Genomic DNA, 22,050 nt, shown 5'->3' with positions numbered 1-22,050 from the left:
GTATGCTGCCTTCAAAAATCAGCCATATGAAGGAATCTTAACAGACAGGAACTGAAGCTTACATTGAATTTGGACATGCCTTGATGCCTTCCTACCTTGAAATGCGTCCTCCGAAGGCAGCATTTTTCAGTTTTTCCGGATGCAGACGTAGTTTTCAAATAAGCCTGAAGGACTTGATTAGTTGGAACAGGTGTTTAATTAGGGTTGAATCTAAACTGCAGCCCTCCAGTAATTCGTCCCCTTGGAATTATAAGGTTCTATCTGCCTTCTGAGTAGTTTTGAGATATTGAGCTTTAAAGTATTTGTGTTCCATAGACTTCTGTAGATAGAACCTTTTTGTTTTTTCAATAAAAAATCCCAAAATGTACACAACTTAAAATAAAACATCACATAATGTAAATAAATTGTCACGGAATAAGAATATGTGAATAACTCAATTTTGACAAAAATGTCAGATAGAACCTTATAATTCCAAGGGGACGAATTGAGTTTGACACTCCTGATTTAGACCTTTTTAATGTGATGGCCATTCAAATAATAGGGTTGTCTGTGGTCTCAGAAATTGTTGTGGATGTATAGGCTATATAAAAAGGGGGCAAAATTGCACCTTTTGGGGTACACCAGCTTGTCACCATAGCAGTACTTTTAAAAGGACATCTTTGTTCCTTATTTACCCCTAATAGTTAGGATAACATATTAGTAACTTAAGGGTATGGATTACTACTCTACTCTAAGGTACTAACATGTGCTTATTATGGGTAAAAAGGTACAAAGATGTCCTTTTAAGAGTACTGCTACGGTGACAAGCTGTTGTACCCCAAAAAGTAATTTGTTTGACCATTTTATTTCTGCGTGGCCTGGATGAGTGTGAGATTTCCCGGCCTGAAACTGCATCCCAGTCCGGCCCTGCCTTTCCTTCCAGTTTTTGTTTGTTTGTCTTCAAATGTTTGCTGCTTCAAAAATGGATCCTCTGCAGTGAATGGGTGCCATCAGAATAATAGTTCAAACATCTTATAAAAACATCACAAAAATCCACACCACTCCAGTGCATATGTCATTTTTTGGGTGAACTATTCCTTGTGAAATATATTGGATGAGATTTTAATAAAGCACCAACGACAACAACCAAAAAAAGTTTTTTGCAATGTTTTTTTTTTATTTTTATTTATTTTATTTTTTTATGGTGGTTTAGGTTTTCAAGAGTGATGGTGGTCTGCTGCCTGTCAGAAGAAATTGTCATAACATACACAGTAATGTTCGGTTTCTCATGGTTGGGGAGAGTTCTTCTCTGTGGGCATAAACGGCTCTGGGCCCCGTGATACACAGGCCCAGTGCCCACCAAGCTTGACATTTGATGTTTTCTTTCTTTTTCTTGCCCTTCTGCAAGCCCTTGGTCAGCCGCTGATCTCGGATGCTCAACATCAACCTCCACAGAGCCTGTCACTCTCCACAGTGCTATTCTTGTCAAAAAAAGGGTGTATGGAGATCCTGTGAGGACATATGATGTTGACTATGACCGGAATATGTGGAATCTATTTAAAACCATTGTTCTGGCTATTTATAAAAAATATGGTGAGGATAGTATTTGCTGTTTTGAACTGACAGGCAAAGTGTCTCAAGTATCCTAAGAATACAATATTGTGGAATACATATTATACTTCAGAAAAAAATATAGACACTGACTCATTCCATTATGAATTAAAGCAGTATCCCCATTTCACTCTTTAGAAGGCGCCAGTCGCGCTCATCTTACATAATATTTCCAATTAGCAACTTTGGGAAGAGTGAGGGAAACTATTAATTAGGGAGGTTAAGAATGGGTTCAGTGGGCATAACACATACTGAATAGACCTGTCAAATCCAGCATCATACTTTATACACTTTACAGCAACTCCAAAGCTCCTCTGAAAAGCTGTTTAAAAGATAGAAAGCACAAAACTGATCACCTATTACGTTTTATTTAGAGAATAACGATTCCACATTTTAACAACTTTTAGCTGCAGATTGTCTCTTTTTAAAGAGATTAATTTTTTTTTCTTCACTGTTTTTTAACAGCATCTATTCATTCAAGAAGTTGCTCTACTGTGCGCTCTTAAAAATAAAGGTTCTTATTGGCATATGGTTTAATGAAGAACTTTAAACATCCATGGAACCTTTTCTTTTCACAAAAGGTACTTTACAACAGAAAAGTGTTTAGATTATAAGTGTTTAAATTTAGATTTTTAAAATGTTCTTCACACTAAGAAGAAATGGTTGAGTTTCTCGATGGGAAACAATTCGCAACTGACAGTTACTTGGACCGCTAAACGAGAAGATATTTAAGAGTGGTAACACCTTTTATAAAGGATCCATTAACAATATTTAACTTCATAACATGTTACTTCATAACATTTAAATAACTTAAATAACCTCTTATAATAATCAAAAATAAAAAAGTTGTATTAACCAACATCAACAAAGATTCATAAATACTGTAATAAATGTATTTCTTATTGATAGTTATATAAGTTAATGTATTAACTTACTTTAGTTTAATGTGTTGAGTAATCACTGAAATGTTCTTTGGGAACTAAAAATGGTTCTATAAGGAATCGCATAAAACAACCCACAATTTAGACATTTTATGACCAGCTATTATTCATTATTCAAGCCCTTGTAGACCAACCATGTTTCAAAGTGTTTATTTAAAAATATTCACTTGATAAACATATGGTTTGAGATCTGGTAAGAAACAGAGGATCATGGCACTTCTTCTCCACAGGGTGGAGCACAAGACTTTTATCTGACTTTGAAGGCATTCCACCTGGATACTGATATTACTGAATTGCATATCTATTTTTTCTAGTATTAAGCAATATAATATCAGCTTCAAATTTATAGCTGGTCTACTAACTGTATGGTCTACTTACTATAAGTTTGCTATTGCTATGTTAAAAGAATAATGATGTCACCAAAAATTGGTTGATAAAATAGCTGTTATTGTGCAGACAAACTCTTAAGTCCAAGATTTTGGCCGCCCCTGACCTTTATTCCCAGAAACGTCCGCTCCAGAATTATTACTGTACTTGAAAAGAAGGGATGGGCGTGAATCGCCCTCTAAAAATAATGAAGGAGCAATTGGTTTTCTCCACTCTTATAGGTCCGCGCTTCACTCCTTCTCAAGACAGCTGAAGGAGCAGGTACACAGATTGCACCAACTATGGATTTAACAGGTAACATAACGGACATTTCAAGTAGAAATTAGGCAAAAGATAACATAGAAAGAAAGATTGAATTGCGCTGTTGTTGATATTTATTGATGTAATTGTATGTAATTGTTATAGAAGTGTTAATAATTATGTGAAATATAACTCGGAACTGTAAAACTTTATTTTTTTATTATGTGTGACGTGAGTTAAACGCAACTGACCTTGTATTTTAGTCGAGATTAGGTGTTGCGCATTGTTGCGCAATTTATTATCTTCAAGCATCATACTGAGATATTATCTAGCTATATTCACCGATCATTTATTATTCGTGCACTGTTATTGTTTGTAAAATATGTATGCCTTTTTTTATTATTCAGGGACCATTGTGCAAATATTCTGAGCACCTTAATAAACTGATGCGCATAGACGAGAAAAGGAGTGTGTGACGGTGTTACAGAGAGAAAGAAAGTGAGAGGCAAGAGAGAGAAAGTGTATGAGAGAGAGGTTAGTTTGGAACAGTTGATACAGCCACATCAAACCTCCAAGGGGCTGGTGGTTAAGATCAGTTTGTAGAGGATTCTCGTTCCGATCATGGTGCCAGCAGCCTGTCCCGGACCCTTTGCCATGCTGGCTCTCGCCTTTCTCCTGGGATGTGGCATGGGGCTCTGTCTGGGTCAAAATGACACGGAACCCATTGTTCTGGAGGGAAAGTGTCTGGTTGTGTGCGACTCCAACCCCTCTTCCGACGGAGGAGTCACCTCTTCGCTTGGGATATCTGTGCGCTCTGGCAGCGCCAAAGTGGCTTTTTCGGCCGTCAGAGGAACAAACCACGAACCTTCGGAGATGAGCAACACATCCATGACCATCTATTTTGACCAGGTCAGGTGTCCCGTTGGTGACTTTATAATCACAGGAACTGCATATGTATTGCTGTGCTCAGGAATTTCAGCCAGAAACTTCACGAAGTGACAAATGCTTCTATTCTATTGGAATGCACGTTTTTAACCAATTCAGCCGCGTATCTTGATTTTCAGGGTAATTAACATTATTTAATTAAACGTAAGCCTTTTTAGTGTTGGTCAGATAAAATGTGTGATTTTCCTAATAGCCTAGTCTCCACAATATCTTTCACCAAACTGCTTAGTTGAAAATGTGTTGTCACCCATACTGTCAAAAATGTGAAAATGAATACAAGTGTTTAGACTGACAACAAGCAAGGCGTGTTTAGATTAACAATAACCTACCTACCTGCTGCCATTAAAATCGACCTGTAGTAATTAAAACTGACCCGACCTGCTGACAGGTTTGGAAAGCGCTTATGGCAAGCATTTTTAACATGTAAGCAATTGCAATTGCAATATATATATATATATATATATATATATATATATATATATATATATATATATATATATATATATATATATATATATATATATATATATATATATATTAGTAGCTAAGTATTCAGAGAAGAAGTAATAGTGCCCAAATTAATAGTAGCCTACTTGTAATCCTGAAATATCGAGTAGCAATAATAGAAATACATACTTGTTGAAATGTATTTTATATCTGGACCACAGATTCCAAAAAATTCAATGGCAAAAAAAAAAAAAAAAAGAAGAAAAAAAAGAAAGAAAAGAAAAGAACAGTAAGTCTTCTAATGAACTGAAAAAAAAATCGTCTTATACTAAACATATGAAAACAAAAAAATATTTACTGGTTGGAAGTAAGGAATAAATGTTAAAACGGTTTGCCACACTGCGCTGAAAGATCCGCATGTGCCAAAGCAAAATAGCAGATTTTTAAAAGTAAATGTGATATGAAGATTCACACAATTTCATATGCTAGTCGATTTGTAATGCGTCATGTTGCTTTTGTTTTAGGTCTTGGTAAACATTGGCAATCATTTCGACCTAAAAGCGAGTCTGTTTACTGCACCACGGAGAGGAATATACAGTTTCAGCTTTCATGTGGTCAAGGTCTACAACAGACAAACCATACAGGTGAGTAGAGCAGCTTGTGTTTACGCACAAAATACTATTGCCGTAAATATGTCATTCTGTGCGTTTTTCACGAACCCTCGTGGAAAGCCGTTTCTCTGCTTAAATTACTAAAGTGCGCTATGTCCTGTTATTCAGGTGAACCTGATGCAGAATGAGTACCCGGTCATATCTGCCTTTGCTGGGGATCAGGATGTCACGCGGGAGGCGGCGAGTAACGGAGTTCTACTGATGGTGGAGCGCGAGGATCGAGTTTATCTCAAGTTGGAACGAGGGACTCTAATGGGCGGATGGAAATACTCCACATTCTCTGGATTTTTAGTCTTTCCTCTATAACTGACTCGCAGACGTGTACCTGTGAGTAACATTTTTCAAGAGAACGATGACGAACGAGTTTCAGTTCTTTGAACAAAACTGAAATCTAGCAAAACTGCATGTGGACGCGTCCACCGGGAGTTCCCGCCCTTTTTGACCGCAAGCGATTTTAAGTTGGATTTTATCGATGGGAAACAATTCGCAACTGACAGTTTCTTGGATCGCTATAAAGAGAAGATATTTAAGACGAACTTCAAATCCCGAACTAGGTGTATTTATCAGTGCATTATTTTGTGTTTGTATAGCCTTAATGATTCGGCTTCCGTCCAGTGAGGTGTGTGGTGTGGAGCTGCGGAAGTGCTTTACGGCCCCAAAGCATTTTTTGCACGAATGGAAGATTCCTGTTTTGTGCTGTCGATGTGTCGTTTGGATACTGAACATACTGAAAATATGCCAAATGTAGGCCACCTGCTAACAGTGATTATAATGAGAAAAAATATATAATATGTCAGCCAATGGAGACTTAAAGACTTTTTGCTAGACATCTAATTAAAAAAAATACATATTTACATTATGGTGTGTTCTACATTCCGGATAATAAGTAGCTTTGATTGATTTAGTGTTCAGTGACATTGCTCACAGATGTAAGTTGTGGAAAAATAAAAGTCCCTATATAGTGTGCCGCCTAATAAAATATTGTATTGTACACATATTAACTATTATTATTAACCTTGATTATTTTTATAATGGATGATAAAATCGTATTAATGAATTGCGCATGTGCAAAAAGCATTTTCTTTGAATGACTACAATGAAAACAGATTGACAAAGAAAAAAAAAACTGCGCTGTCCATGGTGCTGAAGCAACACTCAGATTTAAGAATATTCTCTGACATCTCAAGACTGGATGATAAACAATGATCTATGCTTCTCTAAATAAAACGAAAAAAATAAATAAAATGGTAACACAGACAATGATAATATATATATATATATATATATATATATATATATATATATATATATATATATATATATATATATATATATATATATTTAATCATTGTCTGTGTTAGCATTTTATTTTATTTTTTTCTGAATGAATGGACTGAACCAGGTGAAAGTAATGTTAAATTAGCTTTGGTTTCCACCACCACTGGTCCAATAAAACACAAACACCAAACACGCACACACACACAGACACACACACACACACACACAAAGGCAAATCAACAGAGCTGCATACAAATGTGAACATAAAGATCAACACAGAACTATTAATAAACAAATATTAAGATGTATTAATATTGCATCAGTATTAATTCCCTCGTTTATATATATATATATATATATATATATATATATATATATATATATATATATATATATATATATATATATATATATATATATATATATATATATATATATAATTTCGATGTTCTCCTCCCTACGAACATTTAACATAAAATTTTCCCAATCAAGGGTTAAAATTATTGCATGCAAATTAAGGTATTTTGGCTTCGTCTTAATAGACTAAAGATGCAAAATGTCTAGGATATTAGTAAGATCATAGATCTTACAACTTAATCATTTTAAAATCATAAAGATTGCAAGGCACGGCTCGTATGCTTTTAAAGCAAGACACTTAATTCTGAGAGTACTGGGGCAAGTGGCATAAACTTAGCCTTTATGTTAAGAAAATGTCTTAAGTAGAAGTTTAACCAACTAGCAGTTAGCTAATAAGTAATCAGTCTTATATTTTTGTATGTCTTTATGTAAATTAATAATAATAAACAAGATTAGTCTTAAAGAAAAAAAAAAGATGACTAATTAAAATCAGTTTACTGCACCTGGCGCCTGAACTCTTTGTGCACATGTGTACTGGACTGTGTCATGAAAGATCATTTGAGGTGTCATTGTTGTAATGAGGCCTGTCATAAGCAATAAGTAAAAAGAAGAGGATGAAGGGTGAATGTTTCTTTTTTCAGATCCACTTAGTTTTAGAGTGTATAGGTAAATATAATTAAATAGATTATTAGAATTGATTTAGAATTGGATAGTTAATTAATGTTTACCTTTGTCAAGCATTGGCAGCAAAAAGAAAAGAAAAAAAGAAAAAAGAAGAGCAGGTAAAGTTTAAAGAAAAAAGAAAAGCAGGTAAAGTTTAAAGAATTTTTAAAATGCACAAAAAAAAAAACAAAAAACATTTGAATCAGAACGTTAAAGTTATAAATAAAAGTTTACTGTTTTATTCCTCTCTCTCTCTCTCTCTCTCTCTCTCTCTCTCTCAGAAATATTCACATGGAAAGGGTGACTATTTTTCATTTCTATTTTGTTTTTTTTTGCCAAAAATTCTTCAAATGTCTTTGTGTTTTCCAGTTCAATGTGACATCAATTTTTTGAGAGTTAAGAGTAGAGCATAGAATCATTTACATTAATTAGTTGCTTCTTAAACATTACAGCCTTTTGTGTGTGTGTCTGAGTGTATTAAATCTAATTAAATTAAATAAGGCACTCTTACATACAAATATGTAAACTTTGATTATCAAATGTTTCCAGCAGTGCAATTTAATTATTTTCTCAATTTATCCTGTGGTTGTCATGGTTATATTTATGACACCAATAAAAGGTACTCACCCCCATTCTTGAAAGGCAGCCGATGACTTCATAGTTCAGATCTCTGCACTGCTATTGGTCCTCAGATGGCGCATGTCACCAGATATTATTGGCAGGTCTCATTATGTTGTATTTGTTTCAAATGTAAAGAAAAATAAGGCCACTGGAGATACTCCTCTACTGTTAAAATTCATTGTGGGGTGAGCAGGCTGTTGTTTGACAGACTTATACACAACCCATTAAAGAAGTCAGATCATAAAACCCCTGATGCAGTAAATTAGTGTACTAACAGACATTTTTATGCATGCACAGATGGCCAAGCACTGTTTTTTTATTAATAACGGGGTGGGGTGGTAAGAGTAGCAGCACTTTAAAATACTTTCTAAATGTTTGTGGTTTACAATTCACAGACCCAAATCAGAGTTTTTCTCACAAAAGACAATGCTAGATAACTTCCATTGTGGGCTGATTTCAGAACTCAAGTTTCATACAGACCCAGCAGGATCATCCACCTTCCAGTTAACTCTCAGCAAAACACATCCTTGAGTCATTGAGATTTGGAATTGCATAAAGGATATGAATAGCGTTGTTTTTTTTTTTTGTTTTTTTTTACAGTTTTATGGTTACAGCTATATGCAATTTTTTTTGTAGATGTTGTAGTTAAGACTGAATTAAAAAAATGTAGTTAGGAAATAAAGCTATTAATATTATGTTGATAATTATTAATTATAGTTTTTATTTGGTTATGTTTATTATTTATTTCTAAGTTCTGACTTTCAGGAATATGAGACTATCTATTCACACATGATTTATTACGTCAAAACACACAAGCGTGGCAGGTGAGTTGCATTATGAATGGCTTTCTGTTTCAATCCCACTCACCCTCTTCACAGCATGCACCAGGTCATGAATAATTAATAAGGTTGCACTGTTTGACCATTTTCCAGTTTTAGTTACACTGTTGTTCTTGATTTTGTTGTCACGGTTAGTAACTTGTTGTTGTGTCAGAATGCATTTATTCCTCTACAGAAATGATCAGAAATTCGATTTTACCCTTGTGTTTCACACACCGAGGTCTGTATGTGGCATTTACGTGTATTTTTCTCATGAGTGTTCACATGATTTAATCAACAGATTAAGAAAACAAGCTTTGCTCTTCTTGTACATTTCAAAAACAAATGAAGAAACGTGATACAGGACAATTGGGAATTGTTACATAATTACGTTTAATTTAAGAAAGTAAGAAAGAATAATCATTATTATTATTTCTATATAAGTTCTATGAACACCCTGCATGAGTGTCAAACCTAACAGTAAAAAAACACTATAAAACAGTATAAAACCCAACAGTGTGTATATATATACAGTATTGTTCAAAATAATAGCAGTACAATGTGACTAACCAGAATAATCAAGGTTTTTAGTATATTTTTTATTGCTACGTGGCAAACAAGTTACCAGTAGGTTCAGTAGATTGTCAGAAAACAAACAAGACCCAGCATTCATGATATGCACGCTCTTAAGGCTGTGCAATTGGGCAATTAGTTGAAAGGGGTGTGTTCAAAAAAATAGCAGTGTCTACCTTTGACTGTACAAACTCAAAACTATTTTGTACAAACATTTTTTTTTTCTGGGATTTAGCAATCCTGTGAATCACTAAACTAATATTTAGTTGTATGACCACAGTTTTTTTAAACTGCTTGACATCTGTGTGGCATGGAGTCAGCCAACTTGTGGCACCTCTCAGCTGTTATTCCACTCCATGATTCTTTAACAACATTCCACAATTATTTCTTGGTTTTGCTTCAGAAACAGCATTTTTGATATCACCCCACAAGTTCTCAATTGGATTAAGGTCTGGAGATTGGGCTGGCCACTCCATAACATTAATTTTGTTGGTTTGGAACCAAGACTTTGCCCGTTTACTAGTGTGTTTTGGGTCATTGTCTTGTTGAAACAACCATTTCAAGGGCATGTCCTCTTCAGCATAGGGCAACATGACCTCTTCAAGTATTTTAACATATGCAAACTGATCCATGATCCCTGGTATGCGATAAATAGGCCCAACACCATAGTAGGAGAAACATGCCCATATCATGATGCTTGCACCTCCATGCTTCACTGTCTTCACTGTGTACTGTGGCTTGAATTCAGAGTTTGGGGGTCGTCTCACAAACTGCCTGTGGCCCTTGGACCCAAAAAGAACAATTTTACTCTCATCAGTCCACAAAATGTTCCTCCATTTCTCTTTAGGCCAGTTGATGTGTTCTTTGGCAAATTGTAACCTCTTCTGCACATGCCTTTTTTTTAACAGAGGGACTTTGCGGGGGATTCTTGAAAATAGATTAGCTTCACACAGACGTCTTCTAACTGTCACAGTACTTACAGGTAACTCCAGACTGTCTTTGATCATCCTGGAGGTGATCATTGGCTGAGCCTTTGCCATTCTGGTTATTCTTCTATCCATTTTGATGGTTGTCTTCTGTTTTCGTCCACGTCTCTCTGGTTTTGCTCTCCATTTTAAGGCATTGGAGATCATTTTAGCTGAACAGCCTATCATTTTTTTGCACCTCTTTATAGGTTTTCCCCTCTCTAATCAACTTTTTAATCAAAGTACGCTGTTCTTCTGAACAATGTCTTGAACGACCCATTTTCCTCAGCTTTCAAATGCATGTTCAACAAGTGTTGGCTTCATCCTTAAATAGGGGCCACCTGATTCACACCTGTTTCTTCACAAAATTGATGACCTCAGTGATTGAATGCCACACTGCTATTTTTTTGAACACACCCCTTTCAACTAATTCAACTAATTGCCCAATTTCACAGCCTTAAGAGCGTGCATATCATGAATGCTGGGTCTCATTTGTTTTCTGAGAATCTACTGAACCTACTGGTAACTTGTTTGCCACATAGCAATAAAAAAATATACGAAAAACCTTGATTATTCTGGTTAGTCACATTGTACTGCTATTATTTTGAACAATACTGTATATATATATATATATATATATATATATATATATATATATATATATATATATATATAAATCAGTATATATATATATATATATATATATATATATATATATATATATATATATATATATATATATATATATATATATATATATATATATATTCTGATTTATATCATCGTAATCCCCAATAAAAAATAATAATGATATAAAATATACTTTTACTTTCATACTAAAACAACTTTAAATTCCTCTGTCCCTCCTGTGGTTGTGATTAACCATTAGCAGGCTCCCAATTTGGAGGCTCATAACTGCATCTCAAGAGCCCAGAGGAAGGTAATCTAGCTCAGGAAATGGCTCAAACCAATACGCTCCCTCTGAGATTGGCCTGGACAATCAAAATGGTGAACAACATTGTGCACAGCTTTTGAGCTCTGATAAGAGGCCTTCCTCTTGAGGAAATGTCCGCCTTGACTTTCCATACAGAGATCAGTTTGTCGCCTTGTGACATGGAGGAAACAAAACAAACGTAAATGCCGTTAATGTTCTTGATGTAACAATGAATAATAATGCATTATACATGAGACATCATTGTTGAATTAAAAAGCATAAATGACTCTGTGGCTTTATGTGTTCAGAATATCGCTGTTTAATGGCATCTGTTAAACAAACCCCTTTATAACCCTTCATTCAGAACAATTACCAGGATACCTAGTCAGATACATTGAACACTTGCATTTTATAGCCATTCCTAATGGATTTTTCTGTGTATTTAATGCAGGTTCCTTGTTAAATGGCTGTCCTTAATTTTCACAGCCCACTTTAATTGGCTCTTGTCTTTGCATAAGGGATAGGAGGATATTAACACTGGTGCCATACTTTTCATATAGATTAAAGCTTAGCTCCAGGGAAAAGGCACCTCAGTGAAGATGTTTCATCCTCGGGCTCAACATTTATATTCGTGTGTGTGCTCAGTTTAACAGTCTTTGTCTGAGGATGATTTTTTAGCATTCTGCTTCTTGAATATGCACCAGTAATGCTCCACGGCATGTGAGAGAAGACTTCGTAATTAAAAATGACTGGAAGGACCAGTCGAGGAAAACAAATTAAAAAAAGAATAACAATAAAAAGCCAGTGCTTTATGCAGCAGCTACTCTGCAAACAAAGAGTCCAAAACAAACAGAAAATACTAGGGAAACGCCTGCCATGAGATTCTACATCCAGATGATTCATTCAAAGGAGTTTTGTTTATTTATTTGTTTTTATCCATTTTGGAGAAAAAAAAAAACAATCTTGATTCTGCATCTGCAGTTGCTCAATAAGTAAACCTACATTGCATGCAATTTCCATGCATTTGAATGTCACATCTGCAGCACTGCTATGTTAATGCGCTGAATTCCACATAAACTGTGATGCTCATATGTAGTCTACATTTCATTTTGAATAGACATTGGAAAGCAGCATTGGACTGGAAAATCAGAAATAGCAATGTCTGTAATCATTTTGTTGGGCATAAAGGAAATTCCCTGTGATTTACAAAGGATATACTCTCAAACCCAAACTGTTTGTGAAGTCAGCAGTTTTCCAAATCTCATAGAAATATAAACAGAATGAGTACTCAAATATAATGTTTCATATCACTCGCTGAAAGCATTCATTTTAATAAAAACAACAAAATAATAATTTGTTATAGGCTATGTTATATGGCAAATTACTTATGTAGGTGCTTTATTAGATGGCTTGCTGGGATATTCGATTCTGGTTCATCAAACCATTTTCTAGCAGTAGGATATTACCTAATATTTGCAGTGCTTATCTGGGTAACTTCTGGTTTAGGTCTTTGTTAGATATGGAGCTGTTTTGGTCAAGATGCCATCAAAGGAGATACCAAAGATGAGCATGACCGATGTCCATTCTGATTCTACAATTGAACAATATGCCATAAAAAACAACTTGCTAGGATAGCTGATCACCTTAAAACTCCATAGATATTACTGGCAGTTCATACTGCTGTTAACACTTTCTCCAACAAGTGGATGAGATCAGACCAGTTGTCTGTATTGGTCAGGTGACGTTCAGCATACACCCCACTGAAGTTTGCACTACTTGCTGTTTCGCTTCATTTAAATGCTATTTTTGGACTGATGCGAATTATACTCGTGTGCGACTTATAGTCTGAAAAACACGGGTAACTTGAAAAAAATGCTTAATGTGGTAACTGTGGTAAATGTTACTGTGGAATAACATTTGAATTAAATGCTTTATTCAGATCCAAAGCGTCATTGAAAGTGAATCATTAGATAAGACCTAACCTAACAAAACTAAAACAGAAAATTTAGTTATATTTACTAGATCTTTAAGAAAATAACTTCATGTTGCCCTTTCTTTACAAAATGGTGTTTGTGAGGGAACTGCAGGGGGTTTGTTGAAAGTTGATGAAAAGCAAATACTTAATTTAAATCACATGTATCATTAAAATAAACAAATAGGGCAACACAATCTATCCGAATAAAACTAAACTAGCAATATATCATATCAAGTCACAATTATGGACTTAAGGAAGAAACACCCTTAAAAGTAACTATTTCCTTTAGCAGCAGTCTTTGTTCTTCTATGTCTGGATGTCTCAACAGTATCACTATTTTATATAAAATGATTTTACAGTTCAAATTGCAAAATATGATGAAATAATAACAATATAATGCAAAGTCGTACAGCCCTAATCATCATCAGAGAACTGTGAATATGAACTGATACATCTCAGGGAGACTTCAAGTAAATGTTTTACATCTAAAGGGTTCGGCTGACAAAAAGGATTTTTACTGCAGAAAGGATTAAGGCTGAGATGGAATGAAGATTGAGAAAACTATCTGATCTGATAGGTAAGACATGCAAGATGCTGTCCCTAATTAGCTCAGTGAAGCGCTGACTAGATGAGGAGTTTTTATGTGCGCTGAGAATATATTAATGCTAAAGAGATCAACCTCGGATACCTCCGACGGCAACAAACCATCACCTTCACATAAAACCCAATTAAAGATTGTGTGATGCATCTCTCGGTTCCGCACCCTGAGAGAAATGTTGAAAGGGACAGACATCGTCACCAAAGTGGATGGCCAGTGTGGGATCACAGTGGTCAATTTGATGAATAGGGACTTGTAGATCACATCACAGACCTGCGGATAAAAGGTAGAGTGGAAATATTAAATCAGGCCGCGAGCAACTGAAGTCATTCTCGCCTGCAGCGAAATGAAGGACCGTAAGGAGGGCTTCAGGCATGTTTAAAGGCAAAAGAACAAAATAAAAATCTTCAGGGGAGAATTAAAGTTCAACTGCAATCAATTCAAAACAGCACTCGGGCAATTCACACGAAGTTTCAGCACACACGTCGGTCTCAATTATACCACGTCACCCTGAAAGACAACACAATAACTCTCATTTAAATAATCAACTATGTTTTGCAAAAACAGGTATGTGCATATATTCACATTATTTAGGTATACATTAGGTCCACTGGAGTTTATGTGCTAACAAATCAGCGGCTGAATGCAAATAAGCATGGACCAGGTGTAGCCAGAGGCGATTTAATAATAGTAAGCCTATGCTGATTCTGACTACTCTTCGGGGCCTCAATGAACACTAATGAAACACTACTTCATACAGTAACTAACGCAAGCCCTGCATAAACAAGATACTGAAGTTTTGATGTTTGTTAGTCATATGAGCCCAGTCTCCATAAAGGAGCAGTCCAGGTTCAATACAAGTTAAGCACAAGTCGGCAGCATTAGTGGCATAATGTTGAATACCTAAAAAATATTTAATACCTATACTGTGGAAATCAACATGCATCAAAAACACACAGAATACACAACCCACACAAACACACACAATGTATATGTACATATATACACACACACTTGTGGCATAATGTTAAAAAAGTTAGCTTGTCCTAAGAAATGAATAAACAAACATAAATAAAAATATATATACTTTATTAAAATCATTATTCTTGTGTATTTTTTGCACTGAAAAATTCTTGTCATAATTATTCTGGTCATTTTACGGTTTTAAGAGTTACATTGGCAATAATGTAAAATTGGACATAACTTGACAGAAAAAAGGTTAGTGTTTTAGTGATTCACACTAAAATAATAATAACAACGAAGAACTTGTTTAATTGTTGACATTTTATGGCTATACTATTGAAATTTAATTGAAATTGAAGTGTGCATTTTAATGTTTTCAAATTGATTCATTCATTCCAGTGTTTAAAGATTGACCACATTCACATTTTTTTATTTTTATTTTATTTTTTGCCTTTTGGGCTAATCAACATTATACCACAAATGCTTAACTTAACTTAAATATTCTTTTAAATACTATATTTTTACAGCCTATTGTTACATTTATGAACTTTCTGTTCCCTTATTTGGTCACCTTCCTCCTTGTTTTGGTTAATTGATTATTCCCCACCTGTGTCCAGGTCCCTCATTACCTTCTGTGTGTCTAAATACCTGTTCTGTTCAGTTCCTCCGGGGCCGTGATTGTATGTTAAGTTATCTGTGAATGTTACTTAATGTATGTGCATGTTAACCAGATTGTATTGTGAATGTGAGTGTTAACCTGAGATCGTATTGTAAACGTAATATATTGTCTGTATTCACCTTCTTCCTTAAGTAAACTCCTCATTTGTTCCATATCCTCCTCGAGCACTTTAGTCTTTCGTTTAGCACTACACCTAACTTGGAATTAATTAGCCTTATTAAAGTTCATTGATCCACAACTCAACCTTTGAATGAAGGTGCTGTGTCATCTGCATGTAGTTGTTTGTATGGAAAGCAAGAAGAAAAAAAAAGATGCTTGAGTCGCCTTTCATGTATTAAAAATGAGATTTTTGCCTTCTGGCAGGTTTTTTCCACTGTAGCGTAACATTATACCTCTTTGCACCAGCATGTTGACTGTGAAACCAAAGGCCAATTATACAAAAGCTTTTTGTGTAAGTTTCACCCAACCCACTTAAAGATCACCCACTTTCCTCAATATCTTGACTTGTGGAGGAAAGCGCATTTTGACACATACACCACTGATAAAGCTTAATTTGCACTTTAGCCCACCATATTAGTTTCCAAATGCTATTGCGATACATGTCAGATTGGATAACTGGTGCGATCTGAAAACATTTTAGATGTGGTTTAATGATAATCTTCGATTACAGAGAATAATGAGCTAACTGTCTTTCGTCGGTTCTGTTGACTATTTGTGAAGCCTACCATGTTTGGCTATTCAAAGTCTGCACCCCACACATCCTGGCCCAGTTCTTGGGAGCATCCCATCTGGTTTGACAATCTGTTTTGATGGAATTCAGTTGTTTTTGTTCCGCTCTCATCTTAGCAGCGTGCCACTGCTTGATGTTTCAGAGTTTCCTACTTTAAAGCACGGTAAAAAACTAAGACGGCATCACAGTCCTGAGTATCAATAGATCAGTAGCTTGTCTAAGAGAATGTGGCCATCTGTGTTCAATGAAGATTTACAACAAAAATGGGAATATTTGAATCAGTTCTTTATTCATTCAAAAGTTATTAACCATGAAATATTCAACTTAAAAGCAAATTTGCTTCTATTTGATTTCTTAATACATATTTACTTGCCTTATTGTGCATGATTGTGCAATCATGTAATTCCAAAAGAAAAAGCCTCTTTTACTTTTGTCAATTTTCAGGCATATACACTATTGCAAAACTCAAATGGCCCAAAGCTAGCTAACTGTTTCCTGTCTTTTTGTTATTTAGTTGTGATATGTCAGTAATCTGTATAAATAACGAAAGACGGGACTTGTGTTTTGTTGATATTCTGTCGGATGCCGATCCTAGAGTAAAGAGCTTGAGCAATATACTGTTTCTATGGTTACTGGCTCGGGCGAACAGAACTTCTTTGAGTGTCTATTTAATGAACCAAGATGTAGTACACTCAGATGTGTGGAATTTGATCTAATTTTTGCGGGTACTTCCGGTACACTGAGTAATAGTAAAGTATACGGCTTCTATTTCTTTCTCCAAACATCTTTTCTATGATAATATGAGTGGGTACAAAAAGGGCGGATTGCTTTAAAGCAGCAACAAATGCACACATACAGCTATCCACTCTAATTAACTGTATTCAATTAACAGTGCATTCAATTACGTTTATAACTGTACTGTCACTCAATTAACAGAAGGGGGCTACAGTTGCTTTAAACTAACCTCGTTCTATTTTAATACATTTTATAGTGTCATTTATTCATGTGATGGCAAAGCTGAAATTTTCAGTGACAGTCTTCAGTGTCACATGATTCGTCATACATCATTCTAATATGTCGATTTGTTTGCTCAAAGAATAATAAGAGAGAGAAAGAGAGAGAGAGAGAGAGAGAGAGAGAGAGAATAGTTTGCTGTTCAATATTTTTTATGGACACCATGTTACTTTGTTGAAAAGATTGGCATTTATTTGAAATAGACTTCTTTTGTAAAGTTACAAGTTAATTTCTGCAATCACCTTTTACTAAATGAATGCATCTTTTCTGTAATAAAACATCACTTCTTTAAATAAATAAATAAATTGTAATGTACTTTTAAAGCACTGTATAAAAATCTTTAGACTACCTAACAATTCTATTAAAAATGTCATTAACGAAGAATCAACCTGATAGTATCATATCAAAAGGAAGTGAATATGATAACTGAATGTCATTTTCTGCTCCAAAAAGCAATGTTTAGTTTGTCCATTCAAAGCATTTGAAAGTCAAACCATGCAAAGCCTGCTAAAGCCAATGACACGATCATCCCATGAGGACACCTTCCTACCAAGGTCAGAATGACAGAAACCCTGGGAGCGGTTATCCGCTTTGTGCAGGAAAGCTGGAGCAAATAATTTACCTTGTGTACATGTGGCTCACAGAACAGAGTGATGTTGGAAAAGTTCACCCCGACGCCCTCTGCGGAATAAGAGTGGCTGTCTGCATGCGTACTGTCAGCAACTCCTGACACTCCCTTCAGATGTTCAAGCCTCCCCTCCACCCACCACCACACGCTCTCCCCTGACAGAGCGGGCGGGCGAGAAGAGACGGAGGCTTGTTTTGCTCGAGCATTTTTGAATATTCTTTTGTGTTCGCTGTTTGCAACTCCCTCTTTTAAATCACAAAGCCGAAGACTTTTTTAAACACAAAGCTGGCGTGGTGGAGTATTTCTCCCCACTGAGAGAATGGCAGCATCCATTCGCTCTTTATGTTTCTGTCTCTCTCAACGATTCTTTTAACTTCCTTTTTTCCCCTCGTTTTTCTCCCTCCACATTTTTTTTTTTTTTTTTTTTGAGCACAACTCTTTTTCTTTCTGACTTCACTTCAGAGAAGTTTAGGGAAAGTAGGGAGATTTTTCTCAGTGCTTTCATCTGCCTGCAAAGTGAACAGGAGAGTGCATGTGTTGAAGCAATTTCCAGCTCCTCGGTGTTTCGCTTCACTAGCGTCTATGCAACCTCCCCGAGTCCCTGCCTGTCACTATGCTCGCTGCCCTGCGTGTACCCCGGCGTCCCCATGTGTTTAACTTCCCACCATTTTTAAAGGGAAGTTCTTGCGCCACAAGTTATGAGAGCTTAGCAACTGCTACCAGCAGCCCCTTTCAAACATTTACATATTTTGAAGCTGTTCTTTATACTTTTGTCACTCCAGGAGTGTCCCAGGTGTTCCATTCCAGCAGTAATTGAATAATGTAAAAAGGACACGAAAGACAGGCCTCATCATTGCTCTAAGCAGCCTCAGGCAGATGCTATTTTATAGCTATTACCATTCTTTTTAATATGGAATCTAATCCGTATCCCCCTCTGCGTTTGGCTCCTTCCTCCCAACAACTTTCCCTCGTGGATCAAATCAGCAGAATGTATGAACACGCAAACATCCCAAATTGGCTTCAAGGAGTGCTAAAATCAATCTGTGCTGAAAATTGCAGGCAGTGATGCCTTGGGACATTTGGAAGGGGAAGAAACCAAGGCTGCGTGTGGTTATGTGAGACGTTGCATGGCGTCATGGTGCTAACCAAATGACTGACAACAGCCAAAATGTAGGTACAAGCAAACTCCTGCTCGGGGTTAAAATATCAATTTGTACATGCTGAGTTTTTGGAAGACTGCATTAAATCAGTTATTTGCATAACATCCAGCAGTGCGGGTTAAGAAAAATGCATGCAATATGCAGAATGGAACGGTTTTGGAACATATTCCCGCAGGTGATAAACTGGTAAGGCTGATTCATGTAGAAGATACACTAAAATAATGTTTTTATTTATTTATTTATTTATTTATTTTTATTCCCTTGCCCATCTGTAAAGGTACAGTTCACTCAACCCTTACAGAAAAATCACTTGACCTTCACATGTGCAATCATATAGTAAAATAAAATGCAAAATATATGAAACATGCTTGAAACATGATTGTTTTGAAAAAAAAAAAAAGTATGATGTAAATTTGTGTAACCCATGTGATCAAGTTTCCACATGTGATAACATATTGTCCATGCACACGTCAATATTTTTTATGTGTTCATATGTGATCACTTGGGTTTCACACATTTACACTTCAAAAATGTTCCAAAACCATGTTTCTGTAAAGACAAATAAAAAAAAAAATGCCATCATTTACTTATTTTCACTTGTTCCAAGTTTCTTTCTTCTGTTGAAAACAAAAGAAGATATTTTGATGCATGTTGGCAACCAAACTGTTGGTGGTACCTATTGGTTTCCACAGTATGGAATCAAAATAAAATACTATGGAAGTCGTTGGCTGCTGGCAACTGTTTGGTTGATAGTTGTATCCTTATAGTTCAACAAAACTGATTTATTATTTAATTTTATTTTATGCAGTGGGAAAAGTCTGTCATCATTTACTCACCCTCATGTTGCTTTAAACCTGTATGACCTCCTATCTTTGGCAGAACATGACAGATGATGTTTTGAATAATGTTTCAACTGTTTTTGCTCATCCAATGAAATTCAGCAGCATCCAAAAGAGCACTCGATCCCACAAACTTCCATTGTATGAGCAAAAACCCTAAGACATCTTTTAAATATATTTCTTCTTCTTCTTCTTCTTCTTCTTCTTCTTCTTCTTCTTCTTCTTCTTCTTCTTCTTCTTCTTTTTGTGTTCAGCAGGTTTGAAATGACATGAGTAAATGATGAAATGTTCACTTATGGTTAAACTACTTTCTCTCTCTCTCTCTCTCTCTCTCTCGCTCTCTCTCTCTCATCATATTCTTCAGACATGTGTCATTAGTCAGCCTTGACTTTATACTGTTAGTGCACAGCAGTGTGCCAACAAATGCTATAGCATTTAATACTCTGAAAATTCACTGTATTTGTTTCTCACCTTATGCTGAAATGACCACATCTTTACTTCCCTCAAAATACACCTTCATCTGTGAGTGTTAATATTATGTACATTTTAAAGCTGATTGTTTAAAATACATAAATGTAACAATAATGCAAGTAAATTGTTTTAAACTGGAAGGTCACGACCCAGAAAATGGATTCGGATATCTGGCACAGCAGGGAAAAATTATGCTAAATGCAAAACATAACATGCAACAAGCCGCATAATAGTGCAATGTTCAGATTTAAGCACATACTGTATAAGAGCAATAGCAGTAAACACATTTAACAATGTTTAAAGGGGAGGTGAAAATGCTTCTCATATCTTTAATATTGTTGAAATGTTATGCATTAACTGTAAACCTAAAAAAAAAGAGAGACCAAGGCGATATTACATATACTGTAGTTTCACTTGCAACAAGGATGTAGATTGTACTGACCACAATTTCTTAAATAATCTAATTTTGTATGCTTGATTTGATTATAATAATAAGAACAGTAATATTTATCTTATTCTTATTCTTATTCTATTTGGTTATCCTCATTCTTCAAAAATATATTATTTTGTATTAGGCAGATGAAAGAAATTCACACAGGTTTGGAATGACAAGAGGGTGAATAAATGATGACAGAATTTTCATTGTTGGGCAAACAACATATTTATTTATTTATATAGCAGGTACTTTATCAAAGCCTATTTTAAAATAAGAGTAGCAGATGTGCATAAAAAAATAAAATAAATAAATAAAAGAAATCTGGTTAGTTAAACAAATCTTCCCAGAAGAGGTGTGAGGAATGAAGAACACTATAGGATAAATAAGATAAACATGCACTTGGGGTGCCACACTTTGTGGTCCCTGAAGAAAAAAACAATGAAAGAGAGGTCTTGAAAAGATCAGGGAACACCTATTTTAAAGCATTCGGAAATGCTCTGAAGTTTGTGACTCAGGTGTTTGGTTAAGCAAAGTGATTGGGCCTGGCAGGACTGATCTGAGCAGAAGACAGCCACATCATTAGGGGGAGTTCAGAGCCTGCTTTGCCTCTGGGAGGAAATGACAGCTCATTGTAGCCTTGGGGTTACTTTTATTTAAAAATATGTTTCTCAAAAGGCACTAGGGAGAATTTATTAAAATGAGATAAAATGCATTCAATCGTTTTTAAAATAATTATTGTCTTCCATGATTTAAAAGAAATACTCTGTACCATCTTAAACTATATCTGACTAATCATTCTGGTCCTACAGCAAGATGGTCATGTGATGGAGAAGAATTGACTACACACTGGCCAGAAAGATTCACAGCTTACAGAGGACTACACCTGAATGTCAACAGTGTAAAAGCAAGAGATTTAATCTTTATACAATATACTACTCTTTATAGATATCATTTATAAACAATGGACTTTTGAAAATAGAGTTGTTGTTGTTGTTGTTGTTGTAGTGTTTTTTTTTTTGGCAAGTACAATGAAAATCTTATGAAGCACTTTGCCAGGGATCAGTTACAGTATTGTATCACTGATACAGAGCAGAATGAATGAATGAATGAATGAAAAAATCATAATA

General features: G+C 35.3%; 1 protein-coding gene across 1 annotated transcript; it reads left to right on the top strand.

The window, feature by feature from the left end:
- The first annotated feature begins 3,108 nt into the window (after positions 1 to 3,108).
- LOC113091213 (cerebellin-2) lies at positions 3,109 to 6,451 on the top strand. Its single transcript, XM_026256642.1, has 4 exons — positions 3,109 to 3,212; positions 3,566 to 4,067; positions 5,075 to 5,194; positions 5,330 to 6,451. The coding sequence occupies exons 2-4, from the start codon at positions 3,780 to 3,782 to the stop codon at positions 5,525 to 5,527; spliced, it is 606 nt and encodes a 201-aa protein (XP_026112427.1). The 5' UTR covers positions 3,109 to 3,212; positions 3,566 to 3,779; the 3' UTR covers positions 5,528 to 6,451.
- Positions 6,452 to 22,050: the final 15,599 nt, after the last annotated feature.

Source organism: Carassius auratus, unplaced genomic scaffold, assembly GCF_003368295.1.
Source record: "Carassius auratus strain Wakin unplaced genomic scaffold, ASM336829v1 scaf_tig00214138, whole genome shotgun sequence".
NCBI lineage: Eukaryota > Metazoa > Chordata > Actinopteri > Cypriniformes > Cyprinidae > Carassius > Carassius auratus.
Note: the sequence above shows the minus strand (reverse complement) of the source record. Positions and strands in the feature narration are given on the sequence as shown.

Excerpts from the sequence above, each read along its gene's own strand:
- LOC113091213 (XM_026256642.1), top strand. The coding sequence starts at position 3,780 with ATGGTGCCAGCAGCCTGTCCCGGACCCTTTGCCATGCTGGCTCTCGCC. Across the intron at positions 4,068-5,074 it reads TGACCATCTATTTTGACCAG|GTCTTGGTAAACATTGGCAA; the intron begins GTCAGGTGTCCC and ends CTTTTGTTTTAG. Across the intron at positions 5,195-5,329 it reads ACAACAGACAAACCATACAG|GTGAACCTGATGCAGAATGA; the intron begins GTGAGTAGAGCA and ends CCTGTTATTCAG.